This window comes from Acinonyx jubatus, chromosome B2 (genome assembly GCF_027475565.1).
Source record: "Acinonyx jubatus isolate Ajub_Pintada_27869175 chromosome B2, VMU_Ajub_asm_v1.0, whole genome shotgun sequence".
NCBI lineage: Eukaryota > Metazoa > Chordata > Mammalia > Carnivora > Felidae > Acinonyx > Acinonyx jubatus.
Genome location: NC_069385.1, coordinates 110379960 through 110398500, shown reverse-complemented (window position 1 = coordinate 110398500; position 18541 = coordinate 110379960). Strand labels below are relative to the sequence as shown.

The 18541-nt window shown below is 59.6% G+C and overlaps 1 protein-coding gene across 3 annotated transcripts; it reads left to right on the top strand.

Moving 5' to 3' along the window:
* Positions 1 to 1450: 1450 nt before the first annotated feature.
* On the top strand, positions 1451 to 17632 carry MDFI (MyoD family inhibitor). 3 transcript variants are annotated; one of them, XM_027057790.2, is made up of 5 exons: positions 1451 to 1673; positions 3289 to 3375; positions 11094 to 11276; positions 14205 to 14429; positions 16812 to 17632. In XM_027057790.2, exons 2-5 carry the CDS (start codon positions 3300 to 3302, stop codon positions 17066 to 17068), a joined length of 741 nt encoding a protein of 246 aa, XP_026913591.1. In that variant the 5' UTR covers positions 1451 to 1673; positions 3289 to 3299; the 3' UTR covers positions 17069 to 17632. The 3 variants fall into 3 exon arrangements, with proteins under 3 accessions (XP_026913591.1, XP_026913592.1, XP_026913590.1); XM_027057791.2 differs by lacking the exon at positions 1451 to 1673 and adding an exon at positions 2328 to 2397; XM_027057789.2 differs by lacking the exon at positions 1451 to 1673 and adding an exon at positions 2934 to 3142.
* Positions 17633 to 18541: the final 909 nt, after the last annotated feature.

Genomic DNA, 18541 nt, shown 5'->3' with positions numbered 1-18541 from the left:
AGGACAAGGGGAGCAGAGCCCGCCTGGTGTGTGTGAGTGGGCAGGAGTGGCATCTTAAACCTCCACTCATTTGCCCTGGGGTCCTACCCAGGTCCTTCGGGGAAAGTGGTGTGTAAGGCCTAGAGTGATCAGGGCACTTGGCTCAGATGAAAAACGTCAAGGGGCATCAGAAAAAACTCCATAATGAAGGGGGGCCTGGGTGGCTCAGTCTGTTGGGCGTCTGACTCTCAGTATTGGCTCAGGTTGTGATCTCACACGGTTGTGGGATGGAGCCCCGCGTTGTCAGGGCGGAGCCTGCTTAGGATTCTCTTTCTCTGCCTCTCCCCTACTTGTTCTTGGTCTCAAAATAAATGAACTTAAAAAAAAAAGAAGAAGAAAACACCGTAATGACAATAAACAGTATCTTCCTGCAATATATCTAAAAATCAAAATTAATGCAAAAAATCCACGGTGCACAAAATGCCAACATTTTGTAAATCAATGCAGGGTCTAACCCTGAACTTGCACGATCCTGTCTCCCTGGCTTCACTCTAACGCCAGCCCTGGTTCCAATAAAACTTTATTTATGGAAACAGGCAGCTAGCTGGCAGGGCTGGAATTTGCTGATTTGGGTGTTTTAAATACTAAAATAATTGGATTAAAACGTGATGTATCTTGGCATCCTTCTAAATTTTGCACCCCAGCCAAGTGCCCCGTATACCTTACCCTAGTCCTGCTCCTGGACAATGGTGAAAGGATTGAGTTCGACACCGAGGGCCCCAATATTCATCCCTCCTGAAGCTCAGACAGATGCAAAGATTTCACCAGGGAAACATATGGATGGTGGGGCTGGGATGTGAACTGTAGTCCCATGACAAGGCCCACCACCTGGCCATCACATCCTACTGTGCTCTGTCCTGGAATGTTGATTTCGATGAGTGTTGATTTTTTAAACCTTTATTCATGTATAATAAACATACAACGAAGCACATGTACCTGAAACGCTCACCTTGCTGAATTTTCACAAACTGAGCACACCTGTAAAACCAGCATGTGGGGATTCGATTCAAAGCCTATTTTACATTTCCAACAAAACAAACATACTAGTCCTGGGCCAGATTCCTAGGACTTGGGCTCAAGCAGGAGACTTGGGACCCTAAGGTCGGGGGACTGGACTGATCCAGAGTTTAGGGGCCCTGGATAGAGACTGAGAAGGGAGAAACGGTGCCCATCTAGGGGGTGTGGTTGAAGAGGGGGCCCTGTGGTGCAGGAGAGGGCAGACAGAGACGGTCCCTGGAGACAACGTCCCCCCACCCCCTTGGAGGAGGGCGAGGCCCACGCCGCTGGCCCAGGTAAGCCGGTAAGAATGCAGCAGTCGCCGAGCCGGGCGCGGGTGCGTCCCGGTGACTCAGCCCTTGCCAGGAAGGGGGAGTTCACTCTGCTCTCCAGAGCTCCCAGACCGCAGCCTGGTCCGGGCTGGCTCCCGGGGCGCCAGGCCCGGGCCCCGCAGCAGGCAGCCCGGCCCCGGGAGCGGGACCTTTCCTCCAGGCCCTCCCCCCCCCCTTTCCGGTCGCAGCCACCTGGGGTCATCACACGGACGCGGCCGCGGGTGGCGAGAGCGTGGCGAGCGAGCGCCGTGGGGCCACGGCAGTCCTGCCCCTGCCGCGACGGCGCCGCAGGGGCCTTCGAGCGGCGTAAGTAGCGACTGCGGGGGCTGGAGGAGGCCGAGGAGAGGCCCCGAGTCACTCACTCGGCTCCCGGTGTCCCAGCCCCCTGCTTCAAGCCCGGGCTGGAAGGCGGGATTAGGCGAACTGGCCTGGCGCCGCCGCCTCCCTAATTGCTCACTGGCCGGCGTGGTGGGGCGCCCAGACTCGGCTCCGAGGCGGCCCGGGTCAAGTGTGGCCCAGACGCTGTCACCCCAGCGGCGGCCCCACCTGAGGATCATCCCACGGGCACGCCCAGCGGGCCGCAGGCTCCAAGCCCTCCCCCATTCTCGGGGACCTGGTCCCGGGGTCACGCTGAAAGTCCTCGCCCCCCACCCCCCACCTCGGGCTGTCTGATGGCGGCTCCTTCCTGTCCCCACCGCCCCGAGGAGGGACTCAGCTCGCGATTCCAGATATGCTGTCGGGCTGTCCCTGCCTGGAGGGGCCCCTTCTCTCTTTCCCGAACACCCGCAGTTTGGAAGGCCTCAGACTCCGGTCTGGAGCCAAAAGAAGGGCTCAACTCGGAGAACCTCTCTTTGCCTCCAAAGTTGGTTTTCTGACACAAATTCCCACGCACAGCTGGCAGGGCCGGGGCAGGGGGCGGGGGTGGGGGGGTGCGGATTAGGGATGCTCGGGGCTGCTACCGGACGCGGGAGGCTAGATGGTCACTAACCGGATTTCCCGGAGGGACAGCTTCTGGCGGAGTGGGCACGAGGTCTGTGAGCCCCAGGCCCCAGGCGGAGGGGGTGGGCGAAGGGTGCCCGAGGGCCTTGATCACTCCCATCTTTGGGACAACGAGATTTGGGGCCACAATTATTCAGACCATTGGCTGGAGGTGGTTGTGGTCACAGCGGTTTCTCTCTCTCTCTCTCTCTCTCTCTCTCTCTCTCTCTCTCTCTCTCGTTCTCCTGATTTCCCGAAAACTTTTGCAGAGTTTAGGGCAGGAGAAGGCGAGGGCGCGGCCCCTGGTGCGGCCCCTCGGGGCGCTGGGCCTGGGGGCGGGCGGAGATTTGGGGAGACTGGGGCCCAGCCCCGAAGTCGCGGAGGAAACGCGCGGAATCGGCTTCCTGTGGGGGCTCCGGCCGCGGCGCCCCGCGGACAGACGTGTCCGGCCCTGGCAGCGCCCGGCCAGGCGCGGGGAAGGGACGTGGGGGTGGGGGGGAGGGGGCGACGGGGAAGCCGGGGAGGGGGCGGGAAGAGGGTGGGCCTGGGAAGAAGGGAGGGGAGAGGCGAGCGGGGGAGGAGCGAGGGGGCTGGAGAGGGAGAAGGAAGAAGGAAGGGGGCGAGCGGCGCGAGCTGGCGCCGAAATGGGAGAAAGGAGCGAGTGAGAGGGGAGGGGGCGCGGGGCGAGCGGCGGGGAGCCGAGCGGCCCCTCGGCTGGGGCGCCCTCCGCAGGCGCGCATGGCAGCCTCCGCGCCGTGATCCCCGCCGGCTGAACGAGTAGCGCGCAGCTTGCACGAGTAAGTTGGTCGGGGGGCCGCGCTGGAAAGGGGGGAGGCGCGCGTCTGCGGCCCGAATACTCCCCCCCCCGCCCCTGCGCGTTCCCCCCTCCCCTGCTGGCGCTAGGGGAAGGTCGGCCTCGCCTGCTGAGCCCTGTTTTCTGCAGGTCCCGGGCCGATGTCCCAGGTGAGTGGCCAGCGCCCCCCTCACTGCGACGCGCCCCATGGAGCCCCCAGCGCAGCCCCGGGCCCAGGTAGGACCGCGGCTGAAGAGAGAGACTGGAAGGGAGCGGGGTGGGCGGCCAAGCCGGGGGAAGGAGGGGTGGGGGGGGTGGGGGAGTTGGTTGGGGGGATTTGTTAATTCTCATTCCTCCTCCGGGAGACGCGGGGAGACGGGTCCGGGGAGCTTGGGTGGAGGTGGGGGTGAGGAGACTGGGTATGGGGACTGGGTCCAAGGAGAGTAGAGGGCTGGGGTGATGGGGGCAGGGCCGAATGGAGACCGCGGCTGCGCCAAACTGGCTCCAATTACCCCCACTCCCAACACCAGGCGCGCGCGCGCGCGCACACACACACACACACACACACACACACACCCCGCGGTGTCTGTCCGTCTGGGACTTGTGTCCCAACCGTTTCTGCCCAGTGTGTAAATATTTATGGGGGCCTCAGGCTGGGGTTGGGGTGTCTGAGTCTCTCTCTCCTTCCCTTCCCCCAATCCAACGAGAGCCTAGCGCTTCCAGAAAACTTTTGTCCGCCGAAAGCTGCTACAGGACCCGGCCCCTCCCCTCCTTGCCATCTTGTCTCCCTCGTCTTCCTCCCCACCCGGGCCTCGCCGCTCCCACCCTGCAGGCGCGCGCGTACACACACACACACACACACACACACACACACTCCAACCAAGTGCCCATAGCTGGAGTGAAATGCCCCTTCCCCCACCTCGCAGGGTCTGTAACCTCTCTGGGATTCTTGTGGGAGCCTCCCACCCCAGGAAGGCTTTGCGACTCCCAGAGAGATACGGGGTGGGAGCCCTGAGGCTGTGGCTCTCAGTCCATTCTCCTCATTGTGCGGATGTAAACTGAGGCTCACAGTGGCACGCGGGGCCCAGGAGAAGTGGGGATTTGTTGGGGGGCAGTGTGGCGGAGAACAAGAATCTAGGCCCAGATTTCAGGACTTCAGCTCTAGGTTAGTCTCATATTCTTTTGCCTTCCTCTCACCCACCCCCACTCTCCCTTTCTCCCCTCTTTGAGACTCTGAATAAAGAAGGTCTGGTCCTGGGTCTCTGACACCAACTCCCTGCATAGCCTTGGACAATTTCCTTCCCTTCTCTGGCCTCAGTCTCCACCTCTGCCCATAGGGGCCTGTGTGCCTGTTGGAGAGGCTGTCACCTCCCCAGGTCTATCTGCTGCACACCCAGGGCCACTTCAGTGGGGCAAGGGCAAGTGGGAGATGTCTGGCTAAAGGCCAGCGCGAAGATGGGACTTATGTGCCTGCTGAGTATCCCCACTAGACCTCAGATTCTCTCTCCTCTTTGTGGGGCCCTTGGAGCAGAGACTTCTGGAGAATAAGCTCCTCCAAGAAGTGGACTCCTTCTTCAGCCTGGAGAGAGAGGTTGGGGCGAGGGCCAGGAAGGATCTTTCTCTGTGTCTGGGAACCTCTCTCCCTCTCGGCTTCTCTCACCCCTCCTCACTTTCTGGGCCTCTCCTCTTTCTCTCCCACCCTCTCTCTCCCGCCCTGCCTTCTTTCTCTGCTCATCCGTTTTCTCCGCTCTCTCCCCCACTACCTCCTTGCAAGCTCGACTCTCCTGTGTGACCCATTCCGAGTGCTAGCAGGGAGCCGAGGGGGGTGGATGTGCTCAGGGAGGGTGGGCCACCTGGAGGGGTAAACTCTAGGCTGTAACTTAAGGCTCCCCTGACCCAGAGCCCCAGCGAGCCCCCTCCCCAGCCTGAGCTGGGCCAGACAATGTGGCTTTCATAACTCGAGGAGGCCTGGCTCTGCCGCCTTGGGAGAAAGAACCCTGCTGCCCAGGAAGCCCAAACCGCAGGAGACCCAGCCAAAACCCCACAGACGCCGAGACCAGAATCCCCCACACTCCCTGCTGAGGGCTGACAGAACAGCAAGGCCAGAGCGCTGCCTCTGGGGGCCCTGCTGGCAGGACAGCCTCGGAGCAAGTTCCCCCCGCTCCCTCAGCCACCCAAGATGCAGACGGGGTGCAAGGGGACTCAGGGTAGCTCTGGCTGGGGCAAGTGGCCAAGCCCCCACACCCTTGGCTCCCCCAGTACCTCCTCCCCACCCACCCCTGTGAGCCCCGGAGAGCCTGGCTTCCTTACCCACGGCAGATTTCTGTCCAGCACTGGGGCGTCACATTCCTGCTTTTGGTTCTAAATTGAATTTCCTGGGGAATTGGAGCCTTCAGACCTAAAATAAAACCAACCCGACCCAGCCTAACTGGCCAGCTCAGGCTGTCTTCAGTCCTCAGCCTGGTGGCTGGGATTGGGACTGATGTGTCACAAGTGTGCATCCAGTGAGCTCACATTCTCGCCTTCTTGGAGTCTGGAGCCAAGTGCTACCCCTAATCCTCACCCCCTCATTCTCCCTCCTGCCCCTGACCTGGGGCATTCCAAATTCCAGGACTCAGTCCTCACCAATGGAATATTTGTCGAGTGCCCACTGGGGGTGCAGAGATGAACCGTGACACCACGGGAGCAAGCTGGGGAGGGCTGCGGTCTGTCTGGTCAAGGAGCTGTGACCTCACTGTGAGATATAAGTAACAACAGGTGTTAAATGGGTCCTAAGTTCTCAGGAGAGGGGCCACTCTAAGGAGGGACTATTGGCTTGAAGATCAAGGGAAGGCTTTCTAGAGAAAAGGGTGAAGCTGGAGCTGGGCCATGAAGGATAGGTTGGATTGGAGGAGTGGGAGAAGGGAGGGGTAGGGCCTTCCGGTCAAGAGGAGTGTGTAAGCAAGGATGGATTGGTCAGAAGGCTCGGTGGTGGCCTGAGACCATGGAGAGGTCCGGCTGCCTGGAAACAGAATCCCTGTCCATTCATCAGGCTGAAGATGTAGACTGAGGGGCCTTGAATGCCAGGCCAAGTAGAGACTGGGGTCCGAGGTTCCAGTCCCTACCCTCTGAGCAGAGAGATCCTGTCCCTCTCCAGAGACGGGCAGAAGTCCAAGGGGGAGCAGCCTGAATCCACTGCTCACAAGATAATGGAGAGGGCTGGGTTTGAGAGACCAGGCATTGGAGCTCCGGAACAAGGGCCCCAGAGTGAACCCATCCCACCGAAAGAAATTCCCCGTACTCTGCGGTCCAGGAGCACCCCTCACCTTGGAGGACGGCAGGAGGAAGGAGCCCCCAGGGCTCCTGCTGAAGTTGTGGGTCTCCCTACCTTCCCTCTTGGGCTTGCAGATTTAAAGGGGACTTTTCCGCTCCCTTCTGGGAGGCCTTTCCAGAACTCAGGGCATTGGCTTGAACCCTATCCTGTGTCAGGGAAGAAAGTGTGTCAAGGCAGAGGGACTGCTGCCTTTCTATAGTTCCCTCTTGTGGATGGAGACCCTAGAGAGAGATGCAGGGCTGGGGCTTGGTCTCTTGGTTGAGCACTTGAGCTCCACCTCTCGTCTGACTTTTCTGCGCCATGGGCTTCTAGGGAAAGCTGTTTCCTGGTCCAGCACCTGGGCACTGGGCCATCTGGGTAGTATCTCGGTCATAGCTCAGGTCTCCCCGCCACTTCTTAATACCTCCTCATTTTGCTTCCGTGTCTCTGGGCACTCAGCACGAGTTCCTTGTGCCCTCAGGGTCGCGTCTGTTGGGTCCCCTCCTCACTCCAGGAGGCCTGTCCTCTATGTTTCCAGGTCACGATGACTGGAGTGGATTGTCTTTCCTCCCTAATAACCTTCCAGGTCTGAGCCTTGCCCCAGAATGGCCCGTTTCCTTCAGGAGGGCCTCCTCGGAACTTGGGCTGGGCTGTCTAACTTCCTGTCTGCACTGGCCTCGAGGTCACCAGCCCCACAGGTGACCTACAAGGAGAGACCGCCAGAGAGTGGCGACACTAGGGGTGGAGGGCAGAAATGGGGACCAGTCTCCCTAACCCCGCTTTCTCACCTTTATCCCTTTCCAACCCTGGAGGGGGGCCAAGGGAGCTGCAGTCCTGGCTTCCTCTGTGGCAGAACGGATGGTGTCATCCCGGTGCACCCCAGTGACCTCAGGAGAAAGCCTGGGAAGCGACCACAAGGCCCCAGTTCTCTAGGCTCACCAGCCTCAACGCCACCAAATGACTGTGGCTTCCCTTGTTCACGATGTAACCGTTCACCCTGGGATGTTGGCTTCCCGCTGCTATTCTTGAAATGTCTTTTTCCCCTTCTTTGCTGATTATCCAAGACCCAGTGTGATCGTTGTCTTCTCCGGGAAATGTCCTAGAGACACAGCACGCACACTCACCCCTGGATGAGTGCCCATCTTCTGTGCTTCCACAGCCTAGCGTACCTCCTGCCCCTCAGTGTGTGTGACCGCCCCCCACCCCCCACAGAGAACTCCTGGGGCAGTGACCTGGTCTGTCTCATTTTGGTCTACCCAGCACTTGACGTATTGTAAGTTGCATTATAGCTGCTTAATAAATGTTAAACCAATGGCGGAGGGAGGGAGGGAGGGCAGAAGGAAGGAAGGAAAGGGAGGGAGAAAAGAAGGAAGGAAGGAAAGGGACGGAGGGAGGGAGGGAAGAAGGAAGGAAGGAAGGAACGAAGGAAGGAAGGAAGGAAGGAAGGAAGGAAGGAAAGAAAAAGGGAGGAAGGAAGGAAAGAAAGGGAGGAAGGAAGGAAAGAAAGGGAGGAAGGAAGGAAAGGAGGGAGGGAGGAAGGAAAGGGAGGGAGAGAGGAAGGAAGGAAAGGAGGGAGGGAGGAAGGAAAGGAAGGGAGAGAGGAAGGAAGGGGAAGGAGGGAGGAAGGAAGGAAGGAAAGGGAGGGAGGAAGGAAGGAAGGAAAGGGAGGGAGGGAGGAAGGAAAGCGAGGAAGGAAGGAAGAAGAGAAGGAGGAGAAGAAGGAAGGAAAGGAGAGAGGAGAAGGAAGGAGAGGAAGAGGAGAGAAAGGAAGAATGGAAGGAAGGAGGAAGGAGAGGAAGAAGGAAGGAAGGAAGGGAGGGAGGAAAGGAAAGGAAGGGAGAGGAGAGGTTCATGAATGGCCCCCTACATGCCAGGGGACTGCTGAACATTTCTTCTACTCTTTGAAACCCTGAGGGATAAGCACTAGGACCTGTCTTTACACACAAGGGAACACAAGTTCTGGTCACTTGCCCAAGCTGGTTACTGATAAAAGCCAGGGCGTGGGTCTTCCAGCTCCATGCTCAGGCCTTTTTCATGACACCACATGGGAGGGACAGTGCTGGCTGTCAGGGCCATGGCGCGGTGTCTCTAGGGCCAAAGGCTGGAACGGGTCAGGCTCCTCCCTTCCTGGGAGTTAGGACTCAAACCCTGAACCTCCATGTTCATGCCAGCTTGGTCTTAGCCCCCAGGAGCCGTGTCTGAGCTGTTGTCTAGACCAGGCTCAGGGCTAGGAGAGGTGCCATCTGGTAGGCATTGCTCCTCCCCGGGTGTCTCTGTGCTCACCTGCTCCTCTTGTCCCACCCGTATGATCTTCCAGAAGGCATTTGACTCTGCTCTCGTTACCCCAGGTAGTGAGGGGGCTTTCACCGGGCCCAAAGAGTGGGTGGGGCTGGAGGGAACCCTCCCCCTGCCTCCCTGGAGCAGCCATGGTCACCGTGAGGGGCGCCCAACACATAACTCTGCTGCCCTCCAAAGATTCAGGAGCCCTGCGCCCCCCTCCTGCCCCGGCTCCTGTCTCTTCGAAGGGCCTGTGGTTTTCCCAGGCAGGTGTGAGCACGTCCCTCGGTCTAGTGCTGTCTGTCCTGTTTACTTGGGTTCCCGGGGCCTCATCCCCTTGGCCACGGGGACCAGGATCTTTGGAACAAGGATTGCTCGGGGCCCAGGGAGGCAGCGGAGCCCCTGGATGGATCCCTCCCCTCCGGCTGCTCCCACCCCCCAGACCTGCATGCCCAGCCCTCATCGACTCCTCTAATGATCACCCTCCTCTCCCTACCCCCTTCTTTTGGAGAAGGACAGAGAAGGACAGCGTATGCATGCCCCTGTGTTCTCTGTGACTGAGTCTGTCTCTGTTTCCAAGACTAGTCTTTGTCTATCTCTCGGTCGCTCTGGGCGTGTCTCTCTCGGTCACTTTGTTTGGTGGGCACAGGCGGGTGTTGATCATTTACTCTCTGGGTTTCTGCCCGTTTTTTTCCTTCTCTGACTGTGGCTCTCCTCTCCCTGTGCCCTCGTGGTCTCTGTGTCTCTCTGTGTCTCTTGTTTCTATGTCTCTCCTGCTTCCAACATGGCATGCGGGGGGGGGGGGGGCGGGGAGCACCCTCTCTGAGCCCCTGTTACCCTGAATACACAACCGGTGGTCTGATGACAGGATCAGGCTGCACCCTGTACCCTGTAATTGCCCACCTGGCTCCGGGGCCCCATGACCCCCGACTTCACCCTCCCGGCTCCCAGCGTACCCTCAGTCAGGCCTTCCCGCACCCCAGGGGTGGCACCGGGCGGGGGGGGGGGGATTGGGAGTCCAGGCCCCTTTCTGCCGCCCTCCCCTACCTCCCATCCCCCTAACCCTCTTGCCCTGGGCCCAGGGGGCCCTAGTCTTGCCACCTCAGGAGCTGTGGGTTTGAAGGTTGCTCCATTTCTGCCTTCCGCCCACCCTGCACTGAGGGGCTGAGCTCCTCACTGTAATTACATGTGGCTGCGGTCCGCCTCTTCCCAGCCTCCTGGGCCGGCTCCCTGCCTCTCTTCCTGCCCGGCCCCTCCGCCTCAGGCCCGTCCTTCTCCTCACCCCCAGGTCTCTGATGCCTTCTCCTGCTCTCATCCTCTCTATTTGACCGGGCTTCGCCCTATCTGTCACTCTCGCCCTTCCAGTAACCATGTTCCCTTCTCTGTCGCCTCTGCCTCTGTCCCCATCCTTACCTGCCTCCCCCTCACTTTCTCTCTACTGAACCTCCCTCCTGTCCCAGGCTGTCTGTCATGGGGCTTCTGGGGGCTCCCTCTTTCGGTGCCCAAACCTGCCTTCTGATGCTGTCTCTCTCTCTCTCTCCCTTTCGTTGTCCCTTTGGTTCTTCCCCTGTCACTCTTTTCTTTTTTTAATTTATTTTGAGAAAGAGAGAGAGAGTGAGTGTGGGGGAGGGGCAGAGAGACTCCCAAGCAGGCTCTGAACTGATGCAGGGCTCGAACCCCTAAACCACGAGATCATGACCTGAGCTGAAGTCATGAGCCCCCCACCCCCATCACTCTCGATGCCTGTCCCTACTCTCCATCACTGACCATCTGTCTGTTCTCTCCTGCTCCGTGGTTCTGCCTCCTCTCCCCACTTCCCTTCATACTGCACATCGCTGGGGCGCCTGGGTGGCTCAGTCAGCTGAGCGTCCGCCTCCTGATTTCGGCTCAGGTCATGATCTTGCAGTCTGTGGGACTGAGCCCCGCACCGGGCTCCGCACTGACAGAAAGGAGCCTGCTTGGGATTCGGGCTCCCTCTCTCTCTGCCCCTCCCCCACTCGTGCTCTCTGTCTCTCTCTCTCTCTGTCTCTCTCTCTCTCTCTCTCAAAATAAACAAATAAACATTAAAAAAAAAACACTGCACATCTCTGGCCCCTTTCCCTGACAACCACACGGACACATGTAAACACATGCACTCACGTGCACTTACACACACACACACACACACACACACACACACACACCCTTGATCACTCGTGGATTTTGTTTTGGGAACTTTCTATTTTGGAGCCTGGCACTGTTGCCAGATAGGGTAAGGGCTGGGTAGCTGGTACAAAGAGACAGAGAATGAGGGCTCATGGCATTCTGGGCTGTGGGAAGGGGACCAGGGCTGGGCAGACAGGAGGGCACCAGGAAAATATACCTTCGTCGTCTGATTTTTCTCTAGCCCAGACCCAACCCCTCCTGCCTGAGCTGGAGGTAGTAACAGGATCCACGCACCCTGTGGAGGCAGCGCTGGAGGAGGACTCCCTGGAAGAGGCGGCACCCCCGATGCCCCAAGGCGATGGCCCTGGGGCCCCTCAGGCCCTGGACAGCACTGACCTCGACGGCCCCACAGAAGCTGTGACACGTGAGTCCTAGGGAGCCAGGGGATGCGGGTGGCAACATGGAGGGGTCGCGCCAGGGAATCTGATTCATACGGGCTGGCGGAAACGCAGCCGTCGCCCGCGGGAGCCTAGCACAGGGCCAGGACCTTGAGGGGTGGGCGACGGAAAGGCCTGTGACGTGGTCACTGTCCTTTCTGTCTAGGAAAGAGACCGCCACAGACAAAATGACTGGTATAAGATCAGTTCACAAGGAGTGTGGACAGGCTCCAGGCGATATGGTTCAGGACAAGAAGGCGTGTGGCCGTATGAAGGGAAGAAGGGGGCTGGGGGTGCTGGGGGCAGGGAGCCAGAGCAGAGCCCCGCTGGATCCCACCCTTCCGGGCGTCAAGGGTGAAGAGGCAGGAGAGGAGCCCCCAGCTGCCCTGGGCAGAAGGGAGCCCACCCCCAGGCTTGGCCCGAGGAGGCCTCCGAGGAGGTCCTGGAGGGAGGGAATTCTTCCCCTTCGCTCTCGAGAGAGGCGGAGGGGCAGCCAGAGCCATTTGTATTTAATAATAAGATCCACAAAATCTGTAGACACATTTGTACTTTCCAACCTTCTCTCCCTAAAGGATCTCACGAGCTCTTCAAAGCAGCCTGTAGCGAGGCAGCAGGATAGCTCTTGCCAAGTCCATTTTACAGATGAGGAGACTGAGGCACACAGAACCACTCAGCCTGGACACAGCTGGGGAACTCAGGTCTCCCAGCCCAGTGCTCTCCCTGTGCCTTCCTGCCCAGCTGGCAGGGCTCAGCAGGGAGCTGCCTTCAGCCAGGGCATCTGGGGCTAAGTTGGACTCCCTGGAAGTCGGGGTTACTAAATCCTGCTAGCGAACTGCCCTCAGCCTCCTCTAGACACACCCACCCGCAGAATCGAGAGAAAGAGGTCAGCGCCGTGGCCACAGAGGAGGGGGCCTGGATGGGAGTCGGACAGACACCTCTGTGTCTATGGGCCCGAGTGTTTGCTCTGTGACTCAGTCCCCACGGCCACCCCCACGGCTATGGCCACAGGCAAGCTCTGTGTCTGCCCGAACCTCCCAGGGCCCTCAGCTCACCACACACTCCCGCCCTCTGGTCACTGTGCCCATGTTTAGGCATCAGGGCAGGGGGCACGGAAGCTGGCCAAGGACTCGGGCCGGTCTCCCGCCACCACGGGGCCAAGAGGTGGGAGCAGGATGATTCAGGCCTGGCTGCTTCCCATGGCCTTACCCCTGTTTACCCAGATGCAGGCACCAGCCACACCTCAGGGCCAAAGGCTCCCAGCGTGGAGCTGCTCCAGAGCCCTGCTCCCATCCTCTCCTGACTCCCCACCTGGTCCTCGGCTCCTTTCTCACAGCCTCCATCCCCTCCCCACTCCACTTCCTCGCTGTGGAATCTTGGGTAGGTTTTACCCTCTCCACACCTCAGTTTTTTCATCTGTGAAATGGGGCCGGTAATAGTCGATCTGTCACAACTATGACACAGAAAGCTCTCGGCACGGTGCTGGTACCTCATCACAGCTCCACGCGTAAGCTACTAGTTCCGAGACTAGTGATGGTTGTGATGTAGCAGCCTATTCCCCAGTCCTCCGTCTCCCAGCCTCTGCTCCCTTCCTGCCTCTGCGTCCCAAGCCCCAGCTCTTAGCCTCCAGGCCGGGCCCACCTCCGACATTTACTAGTTGTGGGACCTTGGACAAGTTACTGTACTCCTCTAGGACTCCGTTTCCTCCTCTGTGAAAGGTGGGTCCTGCCCTATGGAGATACTCAGAGGCTTTGGTGAGAGAATCAGCATGACAAGTGCTTAGAAGGGTGGAGGCGAGCAGTCAGTGCTCCCTGACTGGATGTGACCGCCACCATTTCTTAGAAGGCCCAACCAGGGGACGCTTCCCCAGTCAGGGGACGCTCTGAGGCCATCTTCCCCTCTCCTCAGCCTGCCGGGACTCGGGGACCCAGACCCCAGTTCGTAGAGATGGAAATGTCCCACACTTACACATTTACAGAGTCCTGCCCAGGGATCAGCAGCCCTGAGTGGCTGAGGGGTCCCAGAGCTCTGCTTCTCCCTCCCCTCCCCCAAACACACACACACACACACACACACACACACCTCCCCTCATCTCTTGTGAACAGAACCATGCCATCCAGGTGAGCAAACCTGAGGTGAGGAAAGGGACTGGGTGCTTTGGGGGGATCCCCAGACCCAGCTTCCCTGTACCCCACTGATGAAGCTGAAGTTTGGTCCCTCAGCCTGAGATGGGGACTCAGAGAATTCCTGGCCTCGGGGACCCCCCCTCCCCCACCGCTGGCCTCTCTTCCCTTGTCACCCTTCTCACCCAGACCCCCAGGGCCCCACAGCAGACTCTGCCAGCCACCCCACAGAGGCAGACAGGGCAGGGGAGCCGAGGGGAAGAGAGGGGCTGTGAGGGCCCCTGGAGTCCAGGGCCAGGGCGTTCATCTCCAAACAGATGTTTCCAATAAATCACCCAGCACACGAAGGGCAAAAACAGCTGGGGGCTTGGCAGGGGCTGAGGTGAAGGTTAACTGCTTCGCTGCTGTCCTTCCTCACCCCAGCCAAACAGTCCTTACCCCTGACCACCGTCCCTCTTGCCAAAACCCCAGGAATCCAAGGGCAGGAGAATGGATTTCATATGGGGTAAGAAGATGGGGTCCAGGGCTCTGAGTCCCTCCTCTTGCCTTGCACCTCAGTCTTTTCTGGAGGGAGCACTGGCCTGGGAGTCATGGGCCAGGCTCAACTCTGCTATTTCCTGGTGTGCCTCCGGGCATGTCAGTTCTGCTCTCTGGGCCTCAGTTTCCCCATCTGCAGAATACAAGGCCGGCTAGTTGGCCTGTGGTGTATCTAAGGACCGGGCCAGAGCTCTGGGAGGTTGTGGCTCCCCACCCCACCCCGGGGTCCCCCATTAACCTTTCTCATTATCTTTCTAGGCCAGCCTCAGGGGAACCCCTTGGGCTGCACCCCTCTAGTGGCGAATGGCTCAGGCCACCCCTTGGAGCTGGGCAGCACCAGGCGGGCGGGGAATGGTGCCCTGGGTGGCCCCAAGGCCCACCGGAAGTTGCAGACGCACCCGTCTCTCGCCAGCCAGGGCAGCAAGAAGGGCAAGAGCAGCACCAAATCTGCTGCCTCCCAGATCCCCCTCCAGGCGCAGGAAGGTAAGCACCCCATCCCACCTCTCCCTGGGAGAGGCCTCCGAAGGCATGATGCAGCAGCATTTTCACCAGGTTGCTCGTTAGAAGTTCAGTCTCAGCCCCACGCCAGGCCTACCGGCTCTGAACATCTGGGTAGGGCCCAGGAGACTGGCCTGGGAATCTGGCCAACTACACCTGGTGGGTAAATCGAGGCACGGCTGCGTTCTCAAGACCAGCCCCTCCCCATCTCTGCTCACGGAGAGTTACTGTAACAAGGAAGAAAACCATGTGGGCTGAGCCTGTGTAAGCCACCCCGTTTCTGGAAACACAGCTTCCCTCAAGGAATGGACCCTCTGTTTAGTGAGAGCAGGACACCCAGCAGAATAAAATGAGGCACCATCATCAGATACTCACATGGGGGTGCAGCGAGGACTGTGCTCCGGCGGGGGTGAGGGGGGTGCCGTGGTGCGGCGGGAAGTCAGAGAACCCAGATACGCCAGCCATCGTTCCTGCCATGCAGAGGGGCCTCTGCAGGGCCGCCCTGGGCAGCCAGCTTTCCCGCCTCATGAGGCATCAGTTCAGCATGGGTGATGCCCCCCTGTAGCTCAGTGGTACTTGACCTTCACCCCAGAATTTTTAAGTGAGCCCTGTCCACTCTGGGGGACTCCGTCCGGCCTGGTCTTCTGCAAACAGGATTCAATGTGCACATTTGCACGTAATGTGTTCACCAACTTTCCCACAGAACAGATTCTGCCCAACAGTCTTAATTATGAAGGAAGTGTTCATTCATTTAAAATGTACTGTGCATCTGCTACGAGCCAGGCCCTGTGCTGGGTAACCAGTCCGTGGCCTCTAAAGCTCTCATGAGAAAGACAAACAGGTAATCACCATATGGGGTGATAAATACACTGACAGAGCCACACACTGGAGATTATGCAAACAACCCCAGGGGACCCCACACCAGCCCAGAAAGCTGGGGAGGACCAGTCTGGGCAGGCTCCCGAGGTGTCTGAGCAAGCTTTAAAGGGTGAGTAGGAGTATCTAGCCAGGAGGGGCATTAACACAGAAGTGAGAAATGGCTAGTTTGGCTAGATCATGGAAATTATGTAAGGAATGGGGAAAGGTGAGACCCCAAAAAGGCAGGGGCTCTGGGGGTGGGAGGCACCTGGTTAACTCTACCCTGGACCTAGACTTTATCTGGAAGGCAATTGGGAGCCATTGAAGGGTTTTAAACAAGGTAGTGACTTCCATCGGATCTGCATTTGAAGAGAACGCCCTCGTTCAGTTTGTAGGTAGGTTGCAGGGGCTCCGAGCTGTCCCTCCACACAGTCCCTCCACACAGAAATGAGGCGGGAGAGTCAGATCCCCCGTGGTGTGAGACTCTCTGGAGGGAAGGCCAGGGGCCCACCTGCCGCGTGCCCAGCCCCTGGGAGGGATGCCAGCTCAGAATCCTGGCAGCACACTGAGTGGAACCAGCTTGCCTGGTTTGGGTTCCTAGCTGAACCGTTTCCCCGCTGGCTGCCCAAGGGTAGGCTCACGCATTAATTCAGCTACCATTTACTTACCTCGATGTCAGGCACCTTCTAGGGACTAGTAACATGCCAGTGACTACAGCGGACAAAGACGCCTGCCTTACATGTTAGTAGGAGGAGAAAGCTGTGCAGAGCCATGGAAGGTGATAAGTCCTGGGGGTGGGGAGGAGGCGAAGCAGGCCAGGGGCGGGGCTGAAGGAGCTGGGGTGCGGCCAGCAGGTCACAGAGATGGTGGTTGTAGAAAGCCACAGCAGAGTGATCCAGGGGGACAGAGTGTGGGAGGAGATCAGGTCACGTGGGACCGTGGGGGCCACTGTGAGATCTCTCTGAGCACAGGAGGGATGGACTCCACTGAGGTTTTGCAAGGGTCCCTCTGGGCTACTGTGTGGGGAGTGGGTGCAGGGAGGGGTAGTCAAAGGCGGGGAGTGGGGCGACCAGTGAGAGAGCAGCAGAATGGCAGGATTCTGGTGGGTCTATTTTGAAGTGACTTCTCTGTGCCTCAGTTTTTTCATCTGTAGAGTGGGGCTAAGAGTGGCCCCATCTCATGGAATCCTTGCAAGTTTAAATGAGTTTCATCCATGCCCAACACTTAGAACAGTGCCTGGGACGGGCTACCACTCGGTGCGTGTGTTAAATAAATGACTCAGGGTGTCGAAGAGCGGGCCTTGGGATCCAGACCGCCTGGGCTCAGACCCTGGCTCTGAAGCCAACGGGGCAGGTGCATGTAACTCTCTGTGCCTTGGGGTCATGCCCTGGAAAGAATCCCCATTTCTCTGAGCTGTGGGAGGGTAGGGGAGCGCTCGTGAGCCCCCTGTGGCTGGGTCCCTGGCCCCTTGGCTGTCTCACGGCCCTGTCCCCCCACCCGTGCCCGCAGACTGCTGCGTCCACTGCATCCTGTCCTGCCTGTTCTGCGAGTTCCTGACGCTGTGCAACATCGTCCTGGACTGCGCCACGTGCGGCTCCTGCAGCTCCGAGGACTCGTGCCTCTGCTGCTGCTGCTGTGGCTCCGGCGAGTGCGCCGACTGCGACCTGCCCTGCGACCTGGACTGCGGCATCGTGGACGCCTGCTGCGAGTCCGCCGACTGTCTGGAGATCTGCATGGAGTGCTGCGGCCTCTGCTTCTCCTCCTGACCGCCGCCGCCCCCGCAGGGTCTCTCGCGCCCGCAGCCCGGGGGCGGGGACGCGCGAGGCCACCTCCGCGGAGGCGGCGCGGGGGGGGGGGGGGGGGGGGGCGGGGCCGCTGCAGCGCCGCCTCCTCGCGGTTCCCGGGACCGACGGTGGCCCCGGACACCTGGCGGGCGGGCTGGGGTGGGAGCCGCGCCTGGCCCCGCGGCCTGGGCTGCGGAACACTGTGAACGTGGGGCGCAGGGACGCGGGGGAGGCGGGGTCGGCGGGCGGTGCGCTCCTCTACCTCTCACCGCCCCTGGCGCCCGCCTCCGCCGCCCAGGCTCCGAGGACAGCAAAATGTGAAGTGAGACACCCCAGCCCGCCCTGGGCCAAGCCCCTCCCCAGTCTCCTTCCTGGGACCCGTGGGGGCCTGACCCCTGCGGTGACCCCCGAAGTCCCCCAGAGGGCAGGGCTGGGCCAGAAGGGACGGGAACGGTATAGAGACGACTGGAAGGGGGGAGAGGGAGGGAATGGAGGGAGGGTCTGTTCTATTTGTTCCTGTAAATAAAGTTATTTGTCCAGCTCAGATTTCCTCGGCTCTCGTGACTACTCACGAGTCCACGGACCCCGAGACTCCGAAGCAAACACCCACCTCCCCCCTCACACACACACAGCACCCAAATGGATGAGCCTTCCTTCTGGGGTCCCTTCTCTTCATGTTCCCCTCCCTCCTTCACGGTCCCCCGAAAGGCAGCAAGGGTACAGACTCCCCACCATTATTTCCCTCTTCCCATCAAAGGGAAGGGGGGAAGTCCAGGGTGGGAAGAGTTAACCCTTGGCATGGAATTAATTAACAACAGATGTGTTCGGGTTTTGATTAATTAATCTCCTGCTGACTCCTGCTTCTCGAAGCCCTTTCCGTGATGGCTCTGAGGCTTGGGTGCCGCCTGTGTCGGTGGCAGAGCAGTGTCCGGGGAGGGGTCGACTCAGGACGGCGCAGCCTGGGCTTGCCCCCCGGCTGGCCCCGGAAAGCAAGCATGGCTTGCATGGGGGTCACTCAGCCCAGTCTCCAGTCCCCTGATTGTCAGGGGGCCTGAGGAAGAAGAAAACTGGCAGGACTAGCAGAAGCCTGGGAGGCCCCATGGCCAGAGCCCTCCGTGTCTGCAAGGCAGGACAGCACTGAGCACTGCAGGAGGGGGTTCCAACACTGGGGAGGCCTGGCTGGGCTGAGCCTTCCCTACCCCATTCCCGACCAGGAGAGAGTCAGGAGGGGCCCAGGGTGAGTGAGAGAGAGAACATCCTGTGGTTGGACTTGTACCATCTTGAGGAGAAGACAGGGCTGCAGAAGGCCTTGTAAACTTGAGAAATGGGTGGGCACCGCTTCCAGGAACAAAGGCTGGAATGGCCCAGAGGAATTCTGGAAGGAAGGAGCTCAGAAAAAGGGCCAGATGAAATCTCAACTCTCTTAAGGAGTGTCCTACGAAGGAGCAGCCCATG

Bases quoted from the DNA above. Each gene is read 5' to 3' on its own strand.
- MDFI (XM_027057790.2), top strand. From the start codon at position 3,300: ATGTCCCAGGTGAGTGGCCAGCGCCCCCCTCACTGCGACGCGCCCCAT. The intron at 3,376-11,093 runs GTAGGACCGCGG...ATTTTTCTCTAG, and splicing joins CAGCGCAGCCCCGGGCCCAG to CCCAGACCCAACCCCTCCTG. The intron at 14,430-16,811 runs GTAAGCACCCCA...CCGTGCCCGCAG, and splicing joins CCCCCTCCAGGCGCAGGAAG to ACTGCTGCGTCCACTGCATC.